Genomic DNA, 21,510 nt, shown 5'->3' with positions numbered 1-21,510 from the left:
GGGGTCAGCAGTGAAGAGGAAGCACAAGTGTTCAAAAGCCATCACAGATACCTTGCCAAACACAACAGATACAGCAGCCACCCAGTGGCTGCCCTGAATTTCTGTGAATGTTCCATAAACAAAATAACTTTTGCCCTTAAAGTAGCAAATATCAAGAAATGCTTAAGTACTAACTCTGAATCTACACCACTGGGCAGAGGTGTAGAGGCAGAGGGAGCTTGTAGCCCTTGTTCTCAGGTACCCACCCACTTTGCAAAGTCCCAACTAAAGGAAAAGAGTGTTGCTTGGTGTACCCCACACCCCTATATTGCCCCCAACCACAGTGATTCTGTGCCAGCTCTGCCCCTGCTCACATGCTCAGGTTTCCATCAGAGGGAAACCCAGACACACAATGCAAAGATTCATAACCCAGCTCACCTCCTACCACTGAGGCAGGACACAGTCAGAGACCACACGGGGCCAGGAGTTTGCACCGCAGAGCATTCTCCCCTCAAAAGTAGGTCAGCTTAAATTAACAAAATTCACTCTGCAAAATTATGCATCAGATTTTTTTTTTTTTTCCAAGAGACCACCAACAGTGTTCCCAGGCCCCAGAGTGTATGTGCTGTTAAAGATTATTTTGTTTTGTTTAAAGGACAGTTTCTGGTTCCTAAAACTGAAATTCATGTTTCTTTCCTGTCGACCATCTAAACCTTCAGAATTGTAACACATTAATCCAGTTACTACAGACTTGCTTTTACGGAGGTGGGAGAGGGAATTTTTTCACTCATGAATTAAGAGGATTCTTAACAAGAACAAAAAGTTCATAATGCAAGCACAAACTTGGAAACTCAAGTCTCCTAGGATCAATCTTCCTTCACTTCTGGCTTAAGAGCTGCAGAAAACTGAAAGCATAATCCCTGACATTTCACTGTACTTGCAGGACTAAAATGTTTGCCCTGTGGATATGGCACCACTGCAAGTAATTGGGTGGAAGTTAATCACTCTATAGGTTTCATCGTCATTTAAAAATACCCAGAGCACCTCACTAGCACATCGACATAGAAGTATAAATTGGTCTGCTTTGCAAATGGTTTCATCTACCTGTCTGTCAGCAGAGAGATGAAAAAGAATATTGATAGCATAACCGAGCAGTTATGTAAATTGGACAACTAAACCGATTCCAAATAATCTCTAAGTCTTTTCTCTCCCCACAATAAAATTTATTACTTCTCCCTTCCGTAAACAACCTTTGGCAGCCATGCAGTTTTTTGCGGCTGTCACTAGAAAGGTAGTCAAAGAAGCGGGAAGATAATAGATTTTGGAACCTGACACTCGTTCTGTGTAGATTTTTTTTTTTCCTGACTAATAACAGTTTTTGATGTTACTGTTTCAAAGCTACTTTTTATGCATAAATCTGCTATTTCTTTCTAACATATTGGTTGTAGTTTTGTAAATATTTCTCTATTTGTCTTTTTATCTTTTCGTTGGCATAAAAACCCCATAACATTTAACTCTTTCCCATAGCAATAATTAAAAGTTTATAACCTCTCATAGATATCCTGTCAATACAAACTGGATGTAAACAAATTTTAAAGTAGGTAGCATTAAGTTTCTTAACTAAGCCATTTAAGGAAAATGGCTGTAAATACATAAAAAGTTATCAAAGCTGCTTCTGAAACAATACTTTTATCCAGGAACTGGACCGCGTAACTAAACAATTCAAATCTTTGTTATAAACTGATTTAAATTAAATGTAATCTGACTCACTTTAACTATGTATAAATTAAAGTCAGACAACATATTTGTATCCATTTTCTAAAATATTTGTCACTTCTCCACAGTGGCTGATCAAACTTGCCAGTGAAAAACGTTTTGAGTAGGCAACTTGTAATACAGCTATGGTTTATTTCTGTCAGAGGCTGACTGCTGAAGTGTGAAAGAAACTCATTAAAAATCTCTCACTGTGATCCTGCATTGCAAGGAAGAAAAGAAAGAAAATACTTAATGACGGGTACACTTAGCCTGAAGCCACATTCATATTCTGCTTTTCATTTTACAGTACTTCAGTAAGCAATTAAAAGACAGCAATTAGTCTCAGAAACAGTATTCATACTGGTCATACTGGGAGATTGAAGAGGTTAACATTTATTTTATGTTAATATTATGAAAGTAATGAAGGAGATCAAGAATAATACCGACAACTAAAAAGGTATGGTAAAATAACTAGAAGAATCTCTTACCTTAATCGTAAGACAAGATTCACTGCACATGGAACTTCACTGGATTCGTCACTAACAGCAGGCTGAGACGATCAAAAAAAAAAAAAAAAAAAGGCAAAAAGGCTTATAATGGATGCCAAAGGAAAAAAGAAAAATATCCTGAAATACTTGCCATGCTAAAAGTTTGAAGTTAGCACAGAATATTTTGTACATCTTCTAACTCTCAAAAACCTTTTAAACACTTCCAGTAACGCAGCCTAAGATATAGCTGATATCAGTCAAACTGCCATCTTTCAATTACAGAGATACCAATGATAAGGCCTACATTAAAGCACTGAGTGTGAGAGCTTTCAATCCACCTTGCATCAAAGCTTCAATAACCTATTAAATAATATGCACACAGTGAGAATACCAAGCTTACTACTCACATTATTTTTGTGTAACAGTTTTAGTTGTTAAGGAAGTCTTGAATCTACTCATCTGCAAAGAACTATGAATAGTAGCATACCAAAGCGGGCATCACAGCTCCAAGAATGTCTTTCACATATAAAAATCATGACTACAGATATCTTTCACACTACCGCTCCACTCTCACACTATGACACCCCTCCCCAGCCCTCAACTAACATTTATATGAAGTGTCAAGCAAAAGTATATCTTACATAGAGCGTACCTCAGGGTCCTCTACCCTACTGTGTTTTCATACGAAACTTGGCATATTGTCAGCACTCACAGAAGCCTGTTCAAAGGTTACAGTCAAGCCCTCCCAAAATAAAGACTTGCATCACAAATCCCATTTGATTGTTTTCCAACAGTTTTTCACATTAAAGCTACTTAAAAAGAAAGTGTTACACAACATCTATATTTTATTATCTGTGTATTTTAAACAAAAGTTAATGAATATTTGGAAAAATCATTCACTCACTAGAAGGGGAGTATACTTTCTTCTACTTTAATTAAGTTCCTTCCATTCATATAAACTATTACTATTATTTCTGCATCTTCAACAGACCTTTTATTTCAGTGCACAGGGATGTGCAGCCCAAAGACCAACAGGCACACACCAACAGTGACAAGTTGCACTAGTCTCAGTTCCAAGTCATCTTCTGGAGCATTTAGGAAAACAAAAATCAACAGAAGACTTCAAGCAGAGACATTTTCTTCTCCATAAACTAAAAAACTCATAATAAAAGAGTTACCTAGTTACCTGTATAAACTGAGTCCCAAACTGCAGAACTCTGAGTTTCTAAGACATAAAAAAACTGTCTGAAGAAGTCTTTTTTTTTGTACTCAGCTTCCATAAGACATCTCAGACGCTGAAGTACTATGTAAACTAGCTCTGCAATGGGAAGACTGGGGTCATCCCAGGAGATAACAGGACCAAACCTGGCAGGAAGCTGTTAGTCTTTTAGAAGATTTCTATGACACCAATGAAAAGCAGAGAATCTAAAATCGCAGGTGAAACAGCAAGTGTCACCCGCCCAAGGAACAGACATCTTTAAAAAAGCACTTTGGCTGTAAGCCAGTAATCCTGTTAAGCAATAATTTATAGTAGTGATGCTACCCACACTCTCAGCATAGGGCCACGAAACTCAATATGGTATTTTATTTTTCTGAATTAATCTACTATGCCACAGTACTGAACTATTTTACCATATACAGGATGAACCATTTCAGTTACAAGCTACATGTCACGATATGAGTCCTGAGAATGAAAAATTATTTTGAGATCTTGTGGCTACTCCAAAACAGTCATCATTACTCTGACAAAAAGACAGCAATTAGTGTGATCCAGTTATGAAGATTCATTAAAAACAGGCACATTACCTATCTCAACCAATTCTCCTGAGCAAAAACCTAAGATGACTTTAAATTTCCTATCCATTTTATCCAGTGTGTGCTCAATTGTTACAGGCCCAACTGCATACAGCTCTATCTTCACCAGTACTTCACAAGGCTGCAGAACAACACTCCTGCCTCAGTTCACATTTCTAACAACAGAAATGAAAAAAGAAATCCCTTCACTCAAACACTTGGAAGAAAATGATAAAGATATTTTTACCTCCGTGCTCTCCTCTTGTTTCACTCTTCGTGACTGGAAAACAAATGTAATGAGATATAAGCTATGCAGCTTTATGCATTACAGATCCAGAAATACTAATAATTAACATGAACACAGAATATTTTACAGAGCGTAAACGCCTTGGCACAAACAGAAGTTACCTTTTCCTGAGAAACAGCAGCCTTGCCTTCCTCACTCTTCTCATCCATTTCATCATCACTCCATTCCCAATCCCCATCTTCTGTTTTATGGAGGTGGCCACTGGAACCTGGAACTCGTCTGACCTACCAAAATATTAAGCATTCAGCATTACACATACATCTTTAGTTTTTAAATCAGTGTTCTGGTTAATGAGCAGTTCTTCTTTATTTTTATTCTATATGCTTTCATTACTTTGCTGGAGGAGTCATTGGCATATTGGAATAATATCTGATCTCAGGGCTCATCCTTAAGACAGTTGAACAGCTAAGCTATGCAAAATTCATATAGGGAAATGGGGCTTGAATATATTTTACAACTGCTTAGGAACAAACTCAGGTAGATGACAACTGCTTACTATGAACTAACTCTGTACATGAAAGGAAGCTATTCAAGGAAGCAAAAGTTACACAGGCAAGTTTGTCCTTGGGACACAAGTCTTACAAAGTCTAATTGTTCTGCTAAAAAGCTTTACAATGTAAAAACGTGTCAGGAACACTTTAAAAGTAAAAGTATCCTTATTAAAAAAAAAAAAAAGCAGCTGTATGCAAACTGAGAAGGTAGGCAAGCACACACCACACCAAACTATCTGAGCAAACTCCTGTAGATCAAACAGTTTAATGAGGCTTAACAGGAGTATCCAGCAGCTAAATCTGAAAATCAAATACTTTTCTGATCCCACCTTGCTCTTTTTCAGAGCCTGACAACACATTTGTTTTCCCTGGATCACGTTTAGCCTATTTGAGCAAAACAAAAGAACATCCAACAATTCTTCTCACACCTTGGCCTGCATTTATGAGACTCATGAGACGGCTGAGAGCACAGCACAATAAGCAGCAGCCCCACTGGTGTTTAGATGAGAATCAGTTTCTCTAATTATTTCACATTACTGAACCAATATACAGTTCCCACTGCACAACTTCAAATGTTCATACAGGTGAGCTCCCCAGCACTACACATTTGTAAGGCTTAAAGCATATCCTTTTGAATTATAAAAAAGGAAAAAAGTTATTCAGGAAAACAGCCTGTACATTAGTAAGAGAATGAAAGGAAAAAAGCATTAAATGTTCACAACACACAAAAGGGAGAACTAGGCAGAAAAGCAGTTTCAGGCCAAGAACAACAGCTGGAGAAGACACCTTATAAAAATAACTTTTAAAAAAAGATTATGAACTAGATGGTCTCAGCTCAAAATTGTATATCCTGTTTGCCAGTATCCAGAGTAAAATAGAAGAGCCTGGTTCAACTCTAGTTTCACACATTCCTGTCTCTGTGGTGTTTTGATGTCTCGCACTGAAGAATACTGAGCACTGATTAACTTGGTTCTACCGTTCTAATGGTTGATGACGGTGATGGAAATCCATTCTGCCAGCACAGCTACCTCACCGAACAGGAAGATATGTAAAAAACCCAAAAAACAACAAAAAAAAACCCCAAAAAACAAAAACAACACACCCCCCCCCTTATTTCGTACTAGAAAAAATACTGTTTTTTTCAAAATAATGAAACCTAAACAAAGAATGAACTGGTATTAACCTTGCCCTAACCCCCTCCAGTTGCTGCAAACCACAATGTGGGGAGATATACAGCATGTGACAGATCCCAGCTGCTTCTAAATCCCATCAGGTAGTACTTCAGCAAGATATGTGCGGCATGAAAGCAGTATAAGACACTAGAAGTTTGAGCTCATGAGCTTCTAGAAAGCTAGGAGATGCAGATATTAATACATTTTTTTCTAAAGTGGCTGTTCTTAGAGAGCTGGGCACTTAAGCTACTTCTCTACTGGATTTGGACCAAGCACAATTTGGAGCTGGCTGGCCTGACACCACAACAGCAAGAACTTAGGAGCCTTCTTTCAAAACCTTGTGTTTACACAAGTAGGTATCTTGGTGTCTGTCTGCACTCTTTACCCCTCTTCCTTCCTTCCCTCCCCAAACACCCATCTGCTCCTCTCCCTTCCTTTTTGCACATATAAGACTAAACTAGAGGAAGTAGTGAAGTTTCCAGAACCTCAGCACATTTATGTACCTTCTTCAGTCCTTATGAAATTCCTCTTCTTCCATGCACAGCCAAATAAGAGTGCCCTACTCAGCTTCTCCATATTTTGTGCTCCTTTGAAACAGAGAAGAGGGGAAACTTATGCAGGACGTGGGGAGAATACCCTGCTCCATCACCTGAGGGATAAATTCTGCACTACTTTCCCCATTTCCTTCTGAACAAGTTTTTTTTCAAGACTTGTGGGTTACCTCAGCCCATCTTGAGGTCAAATAGCAAAGACTGTAAGCAAAGAGGCAGAAACAAAAGGGGCAGTGAAAGGGAAGCTGGATCATCTTGTTTCCGCAGCAGCAATCCCTCAGGATCCTCAAAACCACATACTCTAGAGCCCTTACAATGCAGCATCAAAACTGGAGTGCACCATCTGCCACACCAACTCTCCTTAAGCCTTTGTTTGTGCCCCTACAGCTGTGCAGGTGACCCAGTTGAAAAATTAACACAGAAAACAGTTAGCCTGCAGCCAAATCAGCTTTTTAATTTACCTCATCATGAGCTAGCACAAGCACTGGAGCTGGCACAAGAGGAGGTGCTGGAATATAATTTTCAGTAGTTGCCCCAATCATCTGTGGTAAGAAAGCCTTGTAAATTCCCCAAAAAGTGATGCAGACATAAATATGAACAGGGGGCAAATATATCCAGACACAGCATACATTTGTCTCCAATCTCTTTCCCGTGCATGTTAGTTTAAGTTCCTTAAATCTGTCACACAAGCTTTTGTCATACCTTCTTGTTTTAGTCAGCCCAAATACTAGCCTTTCAGTATTAAGCTCAGTATTTTTTCTTCCTAAGTGCAAACACTATACACATATTGTTGGCTTTTCAGCATAAAACAAACTTTCTCCTAAGTATCTTTGCAGATTTTTCATCATTAATTAATTTATACAATGAACATTACACATCAGCACACATTTTCCGGGGTGAGGAAGTTGAACTACCTGTTTCCACTACTCTTTTTTATATGGTACTTCCTCATATAAATACCTCTTTTCTTCATGCAAGAAACATAAACAGCATTATGGCTGTTATTTTATGTTTTGACACAGAAACAGGAGCATAGAAGAACACTTGATAGTGTGGATATACTGGTATCAAATATTCAACTAAAAAGTACAATTTTACTTCAGGAAAAACTGATTTGGTATTATATCAACATATTATTTGTGTTTTCAGAAGGGATCCATCTAGGATAAGCATTTAAGCACTGTAACGACAACTGCAGAGTTTGGAGACGACAGTAGCACCACGTTAGATACGACTCAGCTGAAGGGGTCAGCACCCACTGCAATGTTCATACAGTTTATTAGACCATGATTATCTGTATGAGTTTAAGAACATTCTCAATCAATCCAAGCAATAAGCTCCAGCACTAACCAGTTATATCTTTGCTTAGAAAAGAAAAAGTAAGCATGAAGACAACCCTTCCCCAATTTCTAGTAATCCTATTTTCATATTATGTTTGCTTTATCAAGATAAAGACACTTTAAATAATGTCAAAAGTCCTAGGACCTTTTGATAACCATGGGATAAAATTAAAGCAATTTTGTCCCTTAAAGAAATAGATTCTTCTTAAACACTTGTCTTTGGCCACCAAACACTTGTCTTTTGTGCTACCTGAAGTCCTTGTTTGCTAGGATGCAATTTATCTTCTGCTCTAATCTTTTTTTTTTTTTTTTTCCCATCTCACAAAACACCACAGAATTAAAGTGAGCACATTTCTATAAAGGTATGCCAAGTCACTACACTAAAATCTTCAGAAGATTTTTCCTTCATCACAATCAAGTCTTTCCGACCTTTTGGATTACTCTCGAAGTGTTCATCACAGAGTGTGGTAAATCTCTATATTGCTTTTGTCCTTACATGCCTAAACAATCTTCAACACAGGAAAAACGTTTTCCAGAAAGTACAGTAAGAGCCATTATAACAGGTCTGGGAGGAGAAGAAAAAAAGAAAAAAGGAACAAAGGAACAAAGATAAGCAATCACAGAGTGGCACCAGTGCCAGAATTGTTCTGAAATGCATCTTCATCAAGGTGAAAACAGAGTGTTTCTTGAGGTGACGTTCTCACATACTTCACTGTTTTGATTGTTTCCTTTCAACTTACAAGAACGGGTGTGCAATACAGAAGTATTTTGCTGAAGAATAGTTACATACATACATGTACTGAACTGTAGCCTGTTAAGCACTCACATTGCACAATGCAACAACAGGAATCTGTGCCTCAGGTATCAAGCATTTGTAGCAAAAACATTACAGTATGCCGATCGGGGGAGCGGGAGGGAAACGATTATCCTATTTTCTCCCATCAAACCACAGTCCCCTATGGCAAAGCTTACAAATCCTTTCCTTTGGCAGTGGGAAGCTTAAGCTACTGCTGCAGCTTGTTAAAGTTAATGAAAATGCTGCAATAGGCCAACACAAAAAACACTACATAGAAATGATGAGGAGAGTTCATGGGGACTTGATGGCCTACATAACACCCAACTGTTATCTACAAGATAAACTGGATGGCTACTGATGGAAAGTTATAGAAAGCTGTGTTCACCCCTGCACACCTGTGCTTTGCCAATAATCTCAGCCTCACTGGGTCACTGCAGGAGCCCACAGAAAATCTAATAGAAACAGCAACAGATTTGAAAAGATCACACAGACAGACTGTGATGGTTTGACTGAAATTGAGTTAATGTTCCATGTAGTTAAAAACTTTTATTCTTAGCTAGCAGTGTCTTTTGGTTTGGATTTAGTATAAGAATAATGAGATAACACTGTTTTTCTCTGACATAGAGTTCATGTTTTTCTTCTAGTAGCTCTCTAGTGTTTCGGATTTGGTATGAAAGGAATGTGGGAACTCTCTGATATCTTGGCCTCTGTGAGCTACAGGTGCAAACTGGTAGGAGGGGGCACAGGTAGGATGGCACCTGGACTGACATCCAGATTAATCCAACTGGAGCGGGCATTTCCAGCTAGTCAGTTCCGTTCCAGTTCAGTTCCATTCAGGATTTTCCGGTTAGTTTGGTTAGTTCCGTTGGGAGTTCAGTGTTAGTTCACCCTTTTGCTATCCTGCCATTTTACAGTTGGCCCTTGGGCCTTTCTGCTGTCTCACTGGGATCAGCTGTTCGGGACCACGGTCCTTTCCTCTCCATGACTGGCTGTTCAGCACAGCTGGAGTTTCATGAGGAACTGCGCTAAGTATAACTTTTATATCTATATATCTATATCTATCTATCTATATATATATAAAAAAAAGTATATATATATAAAATTTATGCAGTAGTAGTATATTATTATAATAGTAGTAGTAGTAGTAGATTATTATTATTATTTTGTTGCCTTATTAAACTCTTTTTATCTCAACCCACAAGTTTCTCCCTTCCCTTTTGATTCTCTCCCCTTCTTAGGGGGTGAGAGGAGGAGTGAGTGAGCAGCTATTGTGGTTCTTAGTTACCAGCTGCAGTTAAACCATGACACAGACAGCAATAACGTCATCAAGATCTTTTCAAACAGCAAAGATATTACTACCCAAATTCAGAAAGACAATGCAAGATGATGAACGCCTCAGAAGGTATCCCAAGTCCCACCGTCCTGGTTTTGTTAAAAACAAGACCAGTTTCTCTTTTAGTGAATTTTCCTCTCAGCTAAGTGCCTTCTAAGTGCCTGCATATTTTTCTCAGACACTGTACTTGGTGCTGATACGAGGACCAATGGAATGCTGAAGAAGCTCATGTTTAGATTTATTACTATGGTAACCAAGGTTAACTGATAACAGGACATATTTGGAAGGAGGGGCGGACGGAACAGGTGACTAAAACTCACCAACTGAGTATTCCATCCCATAATCATCATACCCCCTATATAAGAGGGTGATCACGAGGGTCTCATCCCTCTTCGACCATGGCTGGCATCTAGAAAGGACCCTGTCTGTCTGCCTGCGATCTATAGGCCTCAGGCCCTGCATCCCTGAAATCCAGTTTCTGGTTTGCTGTGAAGTCCCGGCCATGACTTCTGGGTGCCCACCCTGCAGCTGCTGGAGCCACGCCACCTCCCAGCCCACTGCCGCTGGAGTGACACCAACTCCATATTGGGCATTCAAGATTGGTTTTGTATGTTTTGTATCATTTTCTCTATTTATTAATAGCATTAGTAAAGCCTTTAAAACTTCTCCAATTTGCAAGACTCTTTCTAACTTGAAGTCCCTCTTCCTTATCCTTCTATCACCTTTTATGGTGGGAGGGATTAACAGAGGGCATCTGCCACGGTTTCTTGTCACCTTGCTTTAAACCCTGACACTCACTTAAAGAATCTCTTGCATTTCTGACAGAGTTTGACTCCCAGCGCTGCTCAACAACAGTGTTTTTCAAAATGTATGTTGAAGATACACTTCACAAATACAGACATTAAGAGTTTTTCTACCCTCAAAATAAAGTGCTAAAGGAAACTAACGTGAATGAACAATGTCAAGTGTATGCAAGACAGACAGTCATCCCAAATTCTAGAATTACCTTGGGAGAGAAAAAAAATTACCTGAAGAGAGGAAGGAGCGGTATTCAAACCAAGCTTATCTTGGAGACTTGAAGATATAACTTAGGCATGAGTATTGCATAGCTCTCAAAGGACACCATACAATCAAGAAACAAAGAAAGCCCAGACTTCGTGCCCTGTTTATCAACTTTCAATGAGATTCAATGATACTTTACCCTTGAGAGCACAGATAAACCTCTCTTCTGATTTTATTTTACAATCAAGTATAGCATTTCCCTCATATGAACTGTCCTTCAAGGAATGCACTAAGTTCTTCCTGATTCTTGCTGTCTCAGACTCCTGTTACTTACATATAGACAGTTAAACTGTCTTCTTTCTGTGTCCCCTTTTCTTTCTATAGGGGGATTTTTAAGACTGTAAACATTATTTGGCAACTACATCCATGGCTTTTATCATAATGACATCTTGATTGCAAATTCACAACTCAACCTGCTCAAGAGAAGACATCTCTGCAGACCCCCATGTGCAAGCTTAAAATTGTCAGTGGACTTCAGTCCAACTGCCCAATCTCTTGTGTCAGTGCTGAAATTGGCAGAAAAGTTCAGCAACATGAGAACAGATGCTCATCCTCAAATGGCATTAGGAATTAGTGCTACAGGTAGTTTGAATTCCAGATTCTCATTCAGATCCAGTTTGTTTCTGATGTATTTGCTCCAACCAAATTGCAAATGGCCTTTCATTAGTTTTCTTACAAGCTCATGTAAGAAAGGTTGTCTTGAGTGGTACTAGCCTAGGATCAAAATAAATTTCTGAAGTGCCAGATGAACAGGGAAGAAAAGGCAAATGGAAGCTGAGTAAGAACAACAGTCTTAGCGTTGCTCCTAGTGAGAATATACAACAGGGGTTGTATTTAGAATATTGTAAATATTTGCAATTTCATTACTGGTTACCATTTGAGATACTACTAGAAAACTGATATCAAAGGCAGCATGCTTGCATTTCACCCCAATGATTACAGCATTACAGCAGTTAATAATATTCTATATATTTCACCTGATACCCTACTAAAGGACTCCCATTTCACAGAAGGGAATAAAGAAGCAGACAAATGAAGTGTTTTATCCAAAGCCATAAAGCAAATTCAAGACAGAGCAGGGAACTGAAACAAACTTCTTGTCTCTCTCCAAAAATGAGGAAGTTCTTATACATTGCATGTGGTAGCTGTACAAATGCAATTTCTCCATCAGCTTTAGTCAAAATACACAGCATCAATAGTTCTTTATGCCAGGATTGTATCTCTCTCTATAAATATTTCAGAGGGAAAGGGAAACAAGTTAAAACATGCTCAATTCTGATTTGGGTTTTATTGTTTTAAAAACCTAAATGCTTCTTCCAAAATAGGACCTAAACTGAATCATAACTGCAGCTAATAAAGAAAACAATGAAAGCCTTCAACCTTACAAAGACAAATTAGCACATATTAGAAAACATATTCCATATAAAACAGAAAAGCACACAGGCAATAGAAAATGAATTTGACTGACTGGCACCGAAACTGCAGCCAACACAAAAGCAGCTCAGAACACTGTAATCTACAACCAAAAGCAGTTTGTAGGAGGAAAAACTTAACAAGCCACTGACAACATTTTCACAGCTGTGGAAGAGAGACATTATGAACATCAGCTGCAACAGAGAATGCTTGGACAATTTAGTGAGTGAAAAAATCATCAGTACCACCAAAATATTAAGCATCATATTATTATTGTTGTATATGTTTTGCTGGTTACAGCTTATTCCAGTATATACCAGAGTCACAAAGTTTTAAGAATAAATTAAGGAGCTGACAGAACTATTTGTCCTCACCCTTTTAAAGTAGGATATAGCTAAGTTAACACTCCCAGCCAATGACAGTATGTATCGGCTTTCCAGGAGAATGTCTGCTTTACCAGATGAACAGGGCAACTGTACATCCCATCCATCGGAGGGTGGCCCAAATCAGACTGACAGAGAGAGAACTCCAGCATCGGAATGCGGAAGCTGCCCACATTTCCCAAAGCTGGGTGAAAAGCAAGCTACAGCATAAGGAGGAAAAACATAAATTGTTGTCTTCTAGGCACTGATGTGCTTGCTACATGTAGATGTTACAGACCGGGGAAAGAAGAATCTATTATTCATCTTTGATTCTTTTGCTTCTGCAATCTTTTTACAAGTTTAATTTTGTAGGGTGACAGAGAAGGGAACAAACATTTTCTGAATATTAAGATCTTTCTACTTCCTTATTCACAACCACTGAAAAAAGCAAAGAACTGGGCCCACTTACAGATTTGTTATTTTATTTCAGTGTCTAATTTTAAAAGTACATAAAAAGGACACACTGTCCTTGCAATACATACATGCATAAAACATGGTACAGCACATGGTCTAGACCACATTAAAAATCCATTCTTTTAGTAAGCGTAATATTATGCTATTGTCTTTTTCCTTGTTCTACAGGAAGATGACTGAACTAGCAATCTTGATTTTCCCATTATCTCAATTATTTAAGCTATTCCTATTAAGGTCTCCAGGAACTGAATATTTGGGATGAAGTCCTGGAAAGATTTAAAACATTTTTAATTCTGCTCCCCAAAAGAGTACCGTGACCTGAAAAATGCATTTGTGTAATCAAAATTGTTGGCATTAATGAGCATTAAACATTTCAGTGACATGGAAGGTGCCCTGCCACTCTCCATATATAGGTAACTTAGAGCCAAAATGTAATTTGTTCCTGAACGTCTGTAGAGAGGCAGACATGTAGATCCCAACCATCTGCAAAAGTCTTTGTGGAACCCTGACACTGCTCCCTGTTAATGTCTAACTAGTCAGAGCTGTTCTCCATTTTCTGCACTTCCATATCTACAGAAGGCAATCAATTTTTTTTTTTTTTTTTTTTTAACACAAATCCTTCTGGAAATACTGCAGTTCAACAAATCAACTGGGTTTGCTTTTTTCTGGAGATAAAATTGTCTTGTGTTTTTACCACTGGTGCCCTTCAGCTACATCTGCTAGTACAGCATTCAAGATATACACATGCCCCAGAGAGTAGGAATGACAAGGTGGTTATTTAAACACCTCACCTTTTTAATTTTCTGCAGTCTGTCTTAGTAAGACCCCAGATTTGACTTTCAGGAGCAAAAAGAAGCACCAGTCTACTGATGCTGCATATCTTCACCTTTCCCTATGACTGTGGTAATTGTTCTTATAGGAGACAGGACTCTCCCACTACAAAGATACCAAAAGTTCTTATAACACAGATATGAGTTACTCTTTCAAGTGCCGATATTACTTGGTAATCGATAAGGTGAAGTTTTTTGTGTCCCCACTACCCCTCGGTTTTGTTTGTTAGGTGGGTTGGTTTTTTTGCTAAATCACAAGTCCCAATAGCTTCTCTTCTCATATAACTTCATGAGAAGCATTTACAATGCCAGTTACCATGCCCGTTATTTTATAGGAAGAACAACGATGAGAAATAGGACATATTGAACACAGTTTTGGTTTTAGCAAACATTTTGCTCCGTGTATTTTTCTCTCAAAAATCCCCACACCAATTCCTTCTATACGTATCTTAAGCCTGTAGAGCAATCAGATTTTATAATTTCTACCTTTAGGCCTCTTGCAAACCTTTCCTGAATGTTTCCAACCATACAAAAGTAATTTTCAATCCCCACACCTATGCACTTACTAGCATGCCAATGCAATGAAGGAAATCAGCACATCATCACATTTATCCAATCATGGCACCAGCCTTTTGCTTAAAACCATTACATATTTAATCACAGCCTATCACTTGAGGTAAAAGGCAGACCATGGAGAAGTCACTTTCTACAACATATCTTAATGCAAAAGAGTATGAATCTTTTTGCATGAGAACACCTACACTGTAATCACATTTTGGAAAAAAAAAAATGAGGTCCAAAACAGAGCATAAATTCCCATGTGTACACATCATCTTTTGTTCAAGAGTTGAGGCACTTGCTCAGAAGGCTGGTCCCCATCCCACCCAGTCTCACTGCTCATGTGAATATCCTAATCCCTTCACTGCTGACTATTCTTACATTCCCCTGAGCTCATTATAATGCAAAGTCTCATTTTTATTCTGATGCAAGCGACAAAAACTCTGCAAACCTGAATGTGCTTTACGCAACTGGGAACTTTGTTTTTTCTCACCATAACGTATAGAATCATAGAATCATTTTGGTTGGAAGAGAACATTAAGATAATTGAGTCCAACCATAACCTAACTCTAGCACTAAACCATGTCCCGAAGAACTTAATCTAAAGGCCTTTTAAACACCTCCAGGGATGGTGACTCCACCACTTCCCTGGGCAACCTGTTCCAGTGCTTCACAACCTTCAGTGTTTCATATGCATATGCAGGAAAAGGCGGCGGGAGGTGGCTTTTTTGGTGTGGGTTTTGGTTGGTTGGGGTTTGGGGTTTTTTTAGTTTATTTTTTGGGTTTGTTTGCTTCTTGTTTGGTTGTGATTTTTGTTGTTGGTTTTGTTTGCTTGTTTTTTTAAAAGCATAGGCAGGCCTAAGACACTGCTTTGACAGCAAGAATGTAATCTGGCACAAAAACTAATTCTGGGATAACTGTTCATGGTATGAAAAGATCCAAATCCTCAGAAACTTTCTTGGGGGAAAAAATCCATGTACGCAGAAGGGGATAGGTAAGGCTGGTCCCAAACCCTGAAATTTTGCAAAAGTTACCATTCATACTCCACATTAAATGAGTGGTTATTGCTTCTCTACATTGTACAGCCATGCTTAGGTTTTGTCCAAATTGCTGACTGAAAGGACACAGAGGATTTAAGGTTTTGCAGTTCCTGAAAAATGTCTTCAGGCATTTCTGGTATGCATATTCCCTATGTGAAATAAGAGAAATTTTCAACTGAAAAACATGGGGAAGCTCCTAGGAAGCAAACACATTTCTTGAGATACACATCTCCTATGCCCTAAAGTCTCAGTCTGAAGGGTCTGAATTTCAGTATTCCAAGGTGACCTTACTGTGGGAGGAGATGAGGTTTCATTAGCACTTCAGGTAGTATGTCCTGAGTCAGTAAGCTCAAGAGCAGACGATATTCTCGCATATATATCTTATCTCACTAGAAAGACACAGGAACATCAAATCCTTCAATTCCAAGTCAATTCCAACTGAATTCGTCAATTCTAAGTCAAAAACAAATGGTGTTTGCAAAACATGGCAACACTGAGAGAAACTGTTATCCCATTTAAAATTTCACAATAAAAAAAGTAGCCAAAACCATTTAATTTAGTTTGGGGTTAAACTTTCATAAATTATGTTTCGATCTCACAATCAGTTTCTTCAAAAATTTAAACTGCACCACTTTCGGAATAAAAATATATAATCACAACCCTCCAGCACACCCTTCCAAAACAGCTAATTATTGTTTGCTCTGAAGTATGCAATGTCACATTTATGCAACATTTATAATTACCTTCAAGGAAATATGTCAACATGGAAAATTTGAGTCACTGATGCAAACTTGCAAATATTTGTTTCCCTAAATGCAGCACAAACTATTGTAAAAACTGAAAAGGCACCAAGTCATTTAAGAATTGTAAATCCAGGATTCTTCACCATCTTTGTGTAACTTTCCACTTCTATTCACTATTGGAATCAATTACACTGGCAACTTGAAGTCAAGAAATGTAAGATCATCACATTTTCTTTCATGAAAGAGTAACGCATAAAGGAGATTGATAATTCTGCATTGAATAGGACGTCTTCAGCTCTCTTTACTGGTTCTTGAAGAGCACCCTTTTCTAAGGGATAACACAGCACAAGTCAACAAAGAATACAAATCTGTTTTTAAAAAAGGCCATTTGCTTTAAGTATTTATGATTCTGGTTTGTTTTGATAGCTGAACACAAACAGTATCATGCTCACATGATAATGGGTGTGACAGCCAAGGGCAAGGGCATCAGTTGAGAAGACTGCCATGAAATCTCACCTACACTCACGGTTTAGGACTGCAGTACAGCGGAGCAATCAGTGAGAGGAAAACAAAGCCACCGAAGGCTCAGGGAGAGGGGAGGAGGGAGCATGTTCCCACATCTCTAGAGGTAATGCTGAAAAATGGGTACAGATGCTCTGTGTACCAACTCCCCACCCACTCTGGGGGATTCTCTGTCCAAAGCCCTCCTCCTTTCACTCTTGCTGGGATAATGCTGCTTAGAGACAGCAAAATGCAGCAGCTCAAACTAGAGACATTTCTTTGTCACATAAACATCTTAAAAACAAGTGCAGGTAATTCCCTGCACTCCTAATTCTGCTTTCCAAAACCATGAGGTTTTACATAAATACTGCAACATACTTACTATCTCTGCTCCAAAACTTGAAATTGATTTTGTTTTGAGAAATCGCAGTGTTTTGCTGAAGTCTTAGTAACAAGGGAAATGTGCACATTTAGTAATTCAGTATGATTTTTGGTTTTCAGACATTATTTCTCCCTTTATTAGTTCCACTACATAAATTTCATTACTAAGTGTTTTTACCTGCAAATATTTATTTAATTGACATTTTAGCAATAGTCCTTTTAGGCATGAATATGTACCTGTGCTGAGGAGGATGTTTTCAATCAACTGTGCAGAGGAGTTGCATTGTTTCTCAAAAGTAACACTTCATCTCAGAACCAAGGAATCCCAAATGGGCCACCAGGCATGACCTGATGGCTCACTCATACATACAGAGAGGCTCTTTCATATACTCTTTATTTCCCTGCCTGGCCCCATCCTCCACCCCCAGTCAAATCAAGGTGCTAAGGCCAAGAAGGTACCTGCAGGAATCAAAGGAAGCCAATAAAAAATACAGTAAATTGGCAAAGTAACTTAATACTCTAAAAGGTGAAGAAGATAGATAAAGATCCAGATCCGTAGAGCTTCTGGTTATCTTTCCTGGCTGCTCAGATGAATGGGCATCGCAATGGTGACTCACTACTAAAAGGCCTTCCGTTAGAGGGATCACTGGATCCTTCTTTTATAATCAGAATTTTCCAGTTCCACCATCCTTTTCTATCATCTAAGCCATTTACTTTCCTAACATGACCAGAGGGAAAAAGAAAGTAGACAAATACAGCCTCATGTAGAGCCTTCATTACTCAATAGTAGAAGACTCATTATGGGTTTCACTATCAACAATATCATGTTAAATAACATTTAGGAAAATAGCCTACTACTATAGAATTCAAAGAAGAATTTACTATTATTTTCACCTTCTTTCAAGCTCAAAGGCTTGAAAATACCATTTCAAGGCGAAATTCTGATTTCTTCCCTTTTCTGTTTTCTACAAGGTTTCCACGTATTTATGTACACGGGAGAAATTACTATAATATACATTCTGCACTCCACACAGACTTTAAAGAGACCTAGGCTTATTCAAGACATTTAAAAAAAAAACAAACAAAAAAACCCCCAAAAAACCGAAACCTTGAGTGCAGTTCTCCAAAAAGTTACAAATGAACATGAAAATAGCGAACATAAACCTTCAATTTTTATAGAATCCAATTTTATAAACCCCTAGTGTTTATATTTTAGTTAGGTATCAAGAAGCAGCATGCATTCATCAGTCTATGGCATTTAAAACTCACAGACCTGACGCCGCTCCTAACTAAGCACAGCTCTCCCAGCGCTGGATGCGGCTGCCCCCTGCTGCTGGTGGCTCCCGCACAGCACAGCTGGGACCACACATCTGTCATCCACTTGACATTTTTCCCCTTGCACTTCATTTACTATGTAACTTTACATTTACCTGCAGATGCACAGTTTGAATAATCTTCTCGTGGAGCTGCTTTTCAGTGCTAAACAGAAACTGGACTCTGCATACAAACTATTACTATTCCAGTCCATCTTTCTGCTCTGCTAGCCTTAAACTACCTGTTCTGATTAAAACCTTGAAGTTTTCAGCTCCAGCCATAATTTTAACTTCTTGAGCCAAGAGCACTTTTCAGCTAAATTAAGTCCCTGTAATACCACTGGGTAGCACAATCTCAAGGATGTCCTGCCTCACCGGTACTTCCCTTGCAGTTCTCCCCAGGAACTTCAAGAATATCACCAGTATCAAGCATTAAGTGTGGGGGGACAGGTGTCAAAACAAATGGCATGTAATTAGTGTTGTACTTCTAAAAGCTTTACAATGTCTAACCAGGAAAACATTTATTCTTCACTTTCTTCAGAGTGTTGGGCCTGCCTCCCCCCCACTTTTTTTTGCCTCCCTTCAATTTATTTACTTTTTTTTAGAACTAGGAAGGCTAAAGATTTAACTTCTCCATATGAAAGCAAAAATTCTCACATAGCTTTCCCTTAGCCTTTCAGCAAATAACCACAGATGGCAACTTGCTTCTGAGACACCTTGCATGTACAGAATCCTCTTTGCAATTCATCTCCCTGCATGACCTTCCTGACAATCTTCCCCAAAATGTACAAAATCACAAGTAACACACACTTCCCCAACCTTCCAAAACCCCTCATCACTTTTAGCAACAAAGACACGCAGAAAGGCTTCTTCTACTACCTTGTGCCAGAGAGCACAGTGGGACACCTCTGGACACTAAAGTGACCCAAGCAAGCCAGCTGTCACTACCTATGTTGACAGAACTCTGATTTGGCCTATAGACTGGGAACAGATTTAGTAACAACTAACTCCACTTTCTACTTAGGACACCATTTCAAATCCAAGAGAGGCAATCTGGGTTTGGATGTCATACAAGTGAAATGTTTGAGGCTTCATTTCTCAAAAGGCAAACATATAAAGCCAATACCTTCCTGCACATTCTCAGCAAGGGACGAAAAAACAAATCATTTAAAAATAGGACAGTAAAATAAGATTATCTTTTGGTTAGTTACAAGACATAGCTTCTGATCAAAGAATCTAAAACCATCATCATGCAAGCCTGGATTTCCTTTATCCTGTCTTGATTCTTTAACTAGGAGACCTTTAACAGCACCTTTAAGAACACACAACACTTGCGCTTTACAGTAATGAAACTGTCCTCCAGTACTGAAAGTTTCAACAGCTTAGATAAATGCCAAATATTTAAAGCTACTGGTCTAATCAGAAAAGTTCTCATTATACACCAACCTCATGTTAGTCTAGAACACGGACATTTTTGAACAAGTGAACAGGTCACGAACACACCATTAGCTAACAAGCACATCAATGCTGTGACACAAGAGACAGTGACTCATCCACCACACAAATGAATTCTGAAGTTGAACCATGACAGCCCATGAACTGGAAAACACTATCCAATACAGAAGAGGGTTAGTTTTTAATGATTAAGATGAATCATGCGTGAGCTTTTAAGCCCTGCCATAACAAGTAATCAAGTTATCGTAGAGATGCTTTTGGCCATCTGAAGTACAAAAGACACTGAGCCAACTATTCCACAGCTTGTCTTAAAGCTCATCTATTCTGTATTAGACTGGCTCCATTTGAGAGGACACAGAATCCAACCTTAGAAACTCTATGCTCTTATAGTGTAAAAGCACCTTATGAAAGAAAGGATGGACAAACCCATATACTGTATGAAGTTCCTTTTCTCTTATGGCACAACTACATTTAAGTATATCTGGCAGAAATTCTGACAACAATCTTTTTCCCTTTATCTGAAAAGTTAAAACAAAGCTGATGCAACTGCATGTGTTTGCTCTTTAAAACACTTTCCACTTTTAATGCCCACTAACACAGGCATTGCTTTCTGATTATGTGAATTTTTGTCAAATTTACATTTTACGTAATAAGTGTTTCCATTAAGTTTTACTTCCAACAACTTCTTGAAAATAAATGAAGAAACCAACATAGTCTGAAAGCCAATTTCTCCTGTTTATTCCTAGTAATATCCAACAATATAAAACCACTTGCACTACTTTTTTTATTTGTAATGGCATTCTGGGTAAACTGAACAATTAATCCTCTATGATGGAAAGACCTCCCCCACACAAAGCCTTGTCAAATACATTCCTATAGTTCAGCTGCTGTTTTCCAGAAATCGTGTTTCAGTAGAAAACATGTCCCTTCTCCTTATACATCAGCATTAATGAAAAAAGCATTTCTTAAAGTGTAAAGAATCATAGCAACATATATACATTTTTATTAATAATCTGAGCTCAAACTAACATTGCTCTCTGCTTTTCAAAAGGTCTGGAGTCCAGCTGTACTAACACCCATCATTGCTGACATGTGTCTATCAGATTAAACCCGCTACTGACACAGGAAATGTTGCGTATGTATGTCTTGCTGAGGTGCAATCATGCTGTCAGAACTGTCTAAGAAATCTGAGATCTAAAGATATTTTTCTCATTAAATGCAGGAGATTGTTAATTTTTTCTATAAGGTAACATTTCCCTAAATTAACTATACTGCAGAGCTAGAATTCCAGCCCACCAGTAAAGGTATTTCTACTGAAGTTTTAATAAAAACTGGTATCACTCACACTAATCATCTTTTTATGCTGTCACAG

General features: G+C 38.4%; 1 protein-coding gene across 1 annotated transcript in view; it reads right to left on the bottom strand.

Moving 5' to 3' along the window:
* Window positions 1–21,510, bottom strand: part of STK39 (serine/threonine kinase 39) — a 102,246-nt gene that overhangs the window by 36,531 nt on the left and 44,205 nt on the right. The window contains exons 11-13 of the mRNA XM_065637826.1: window positions 4,425–4,547; window positions 4,264–4,296; window positions 2,223–2,284 (exon numbers count right to left, since the gene is read on the bottom strand). Of these exons, the coding sequence (XP_065493898.1) occupies window positions 2,223–2,284; window positions 4,264–4,296; window positions 4,425–4,547 (218 nt within the window). The remainder of the gene's footprint in view (window positions 1–2,222; window positions 2,285–4,263; window positions 4,297–4,424; window positions 4,548–21,510) is intronic.

Source organism: Caloenas nicobarica, chromosome 6 (genome assembly GCF_036013445.1).
Source record: "Caloenas nicobarica isolate bCalNic1 chromosome 6, bCalNic1.hap1, whole genome shotgun sequence".
Lineage (NCBI taxonomy): Eukaryota > Metazoa > Chordata > Aves > Columbiformes > Columbidae > Caloenas > Caloenas nicobarica.
The sequence above is the reverse complement of the archived record's forward strand: the minus strand, read 5'-3'. Positions and strand labels throughout refer to the sequence as shown.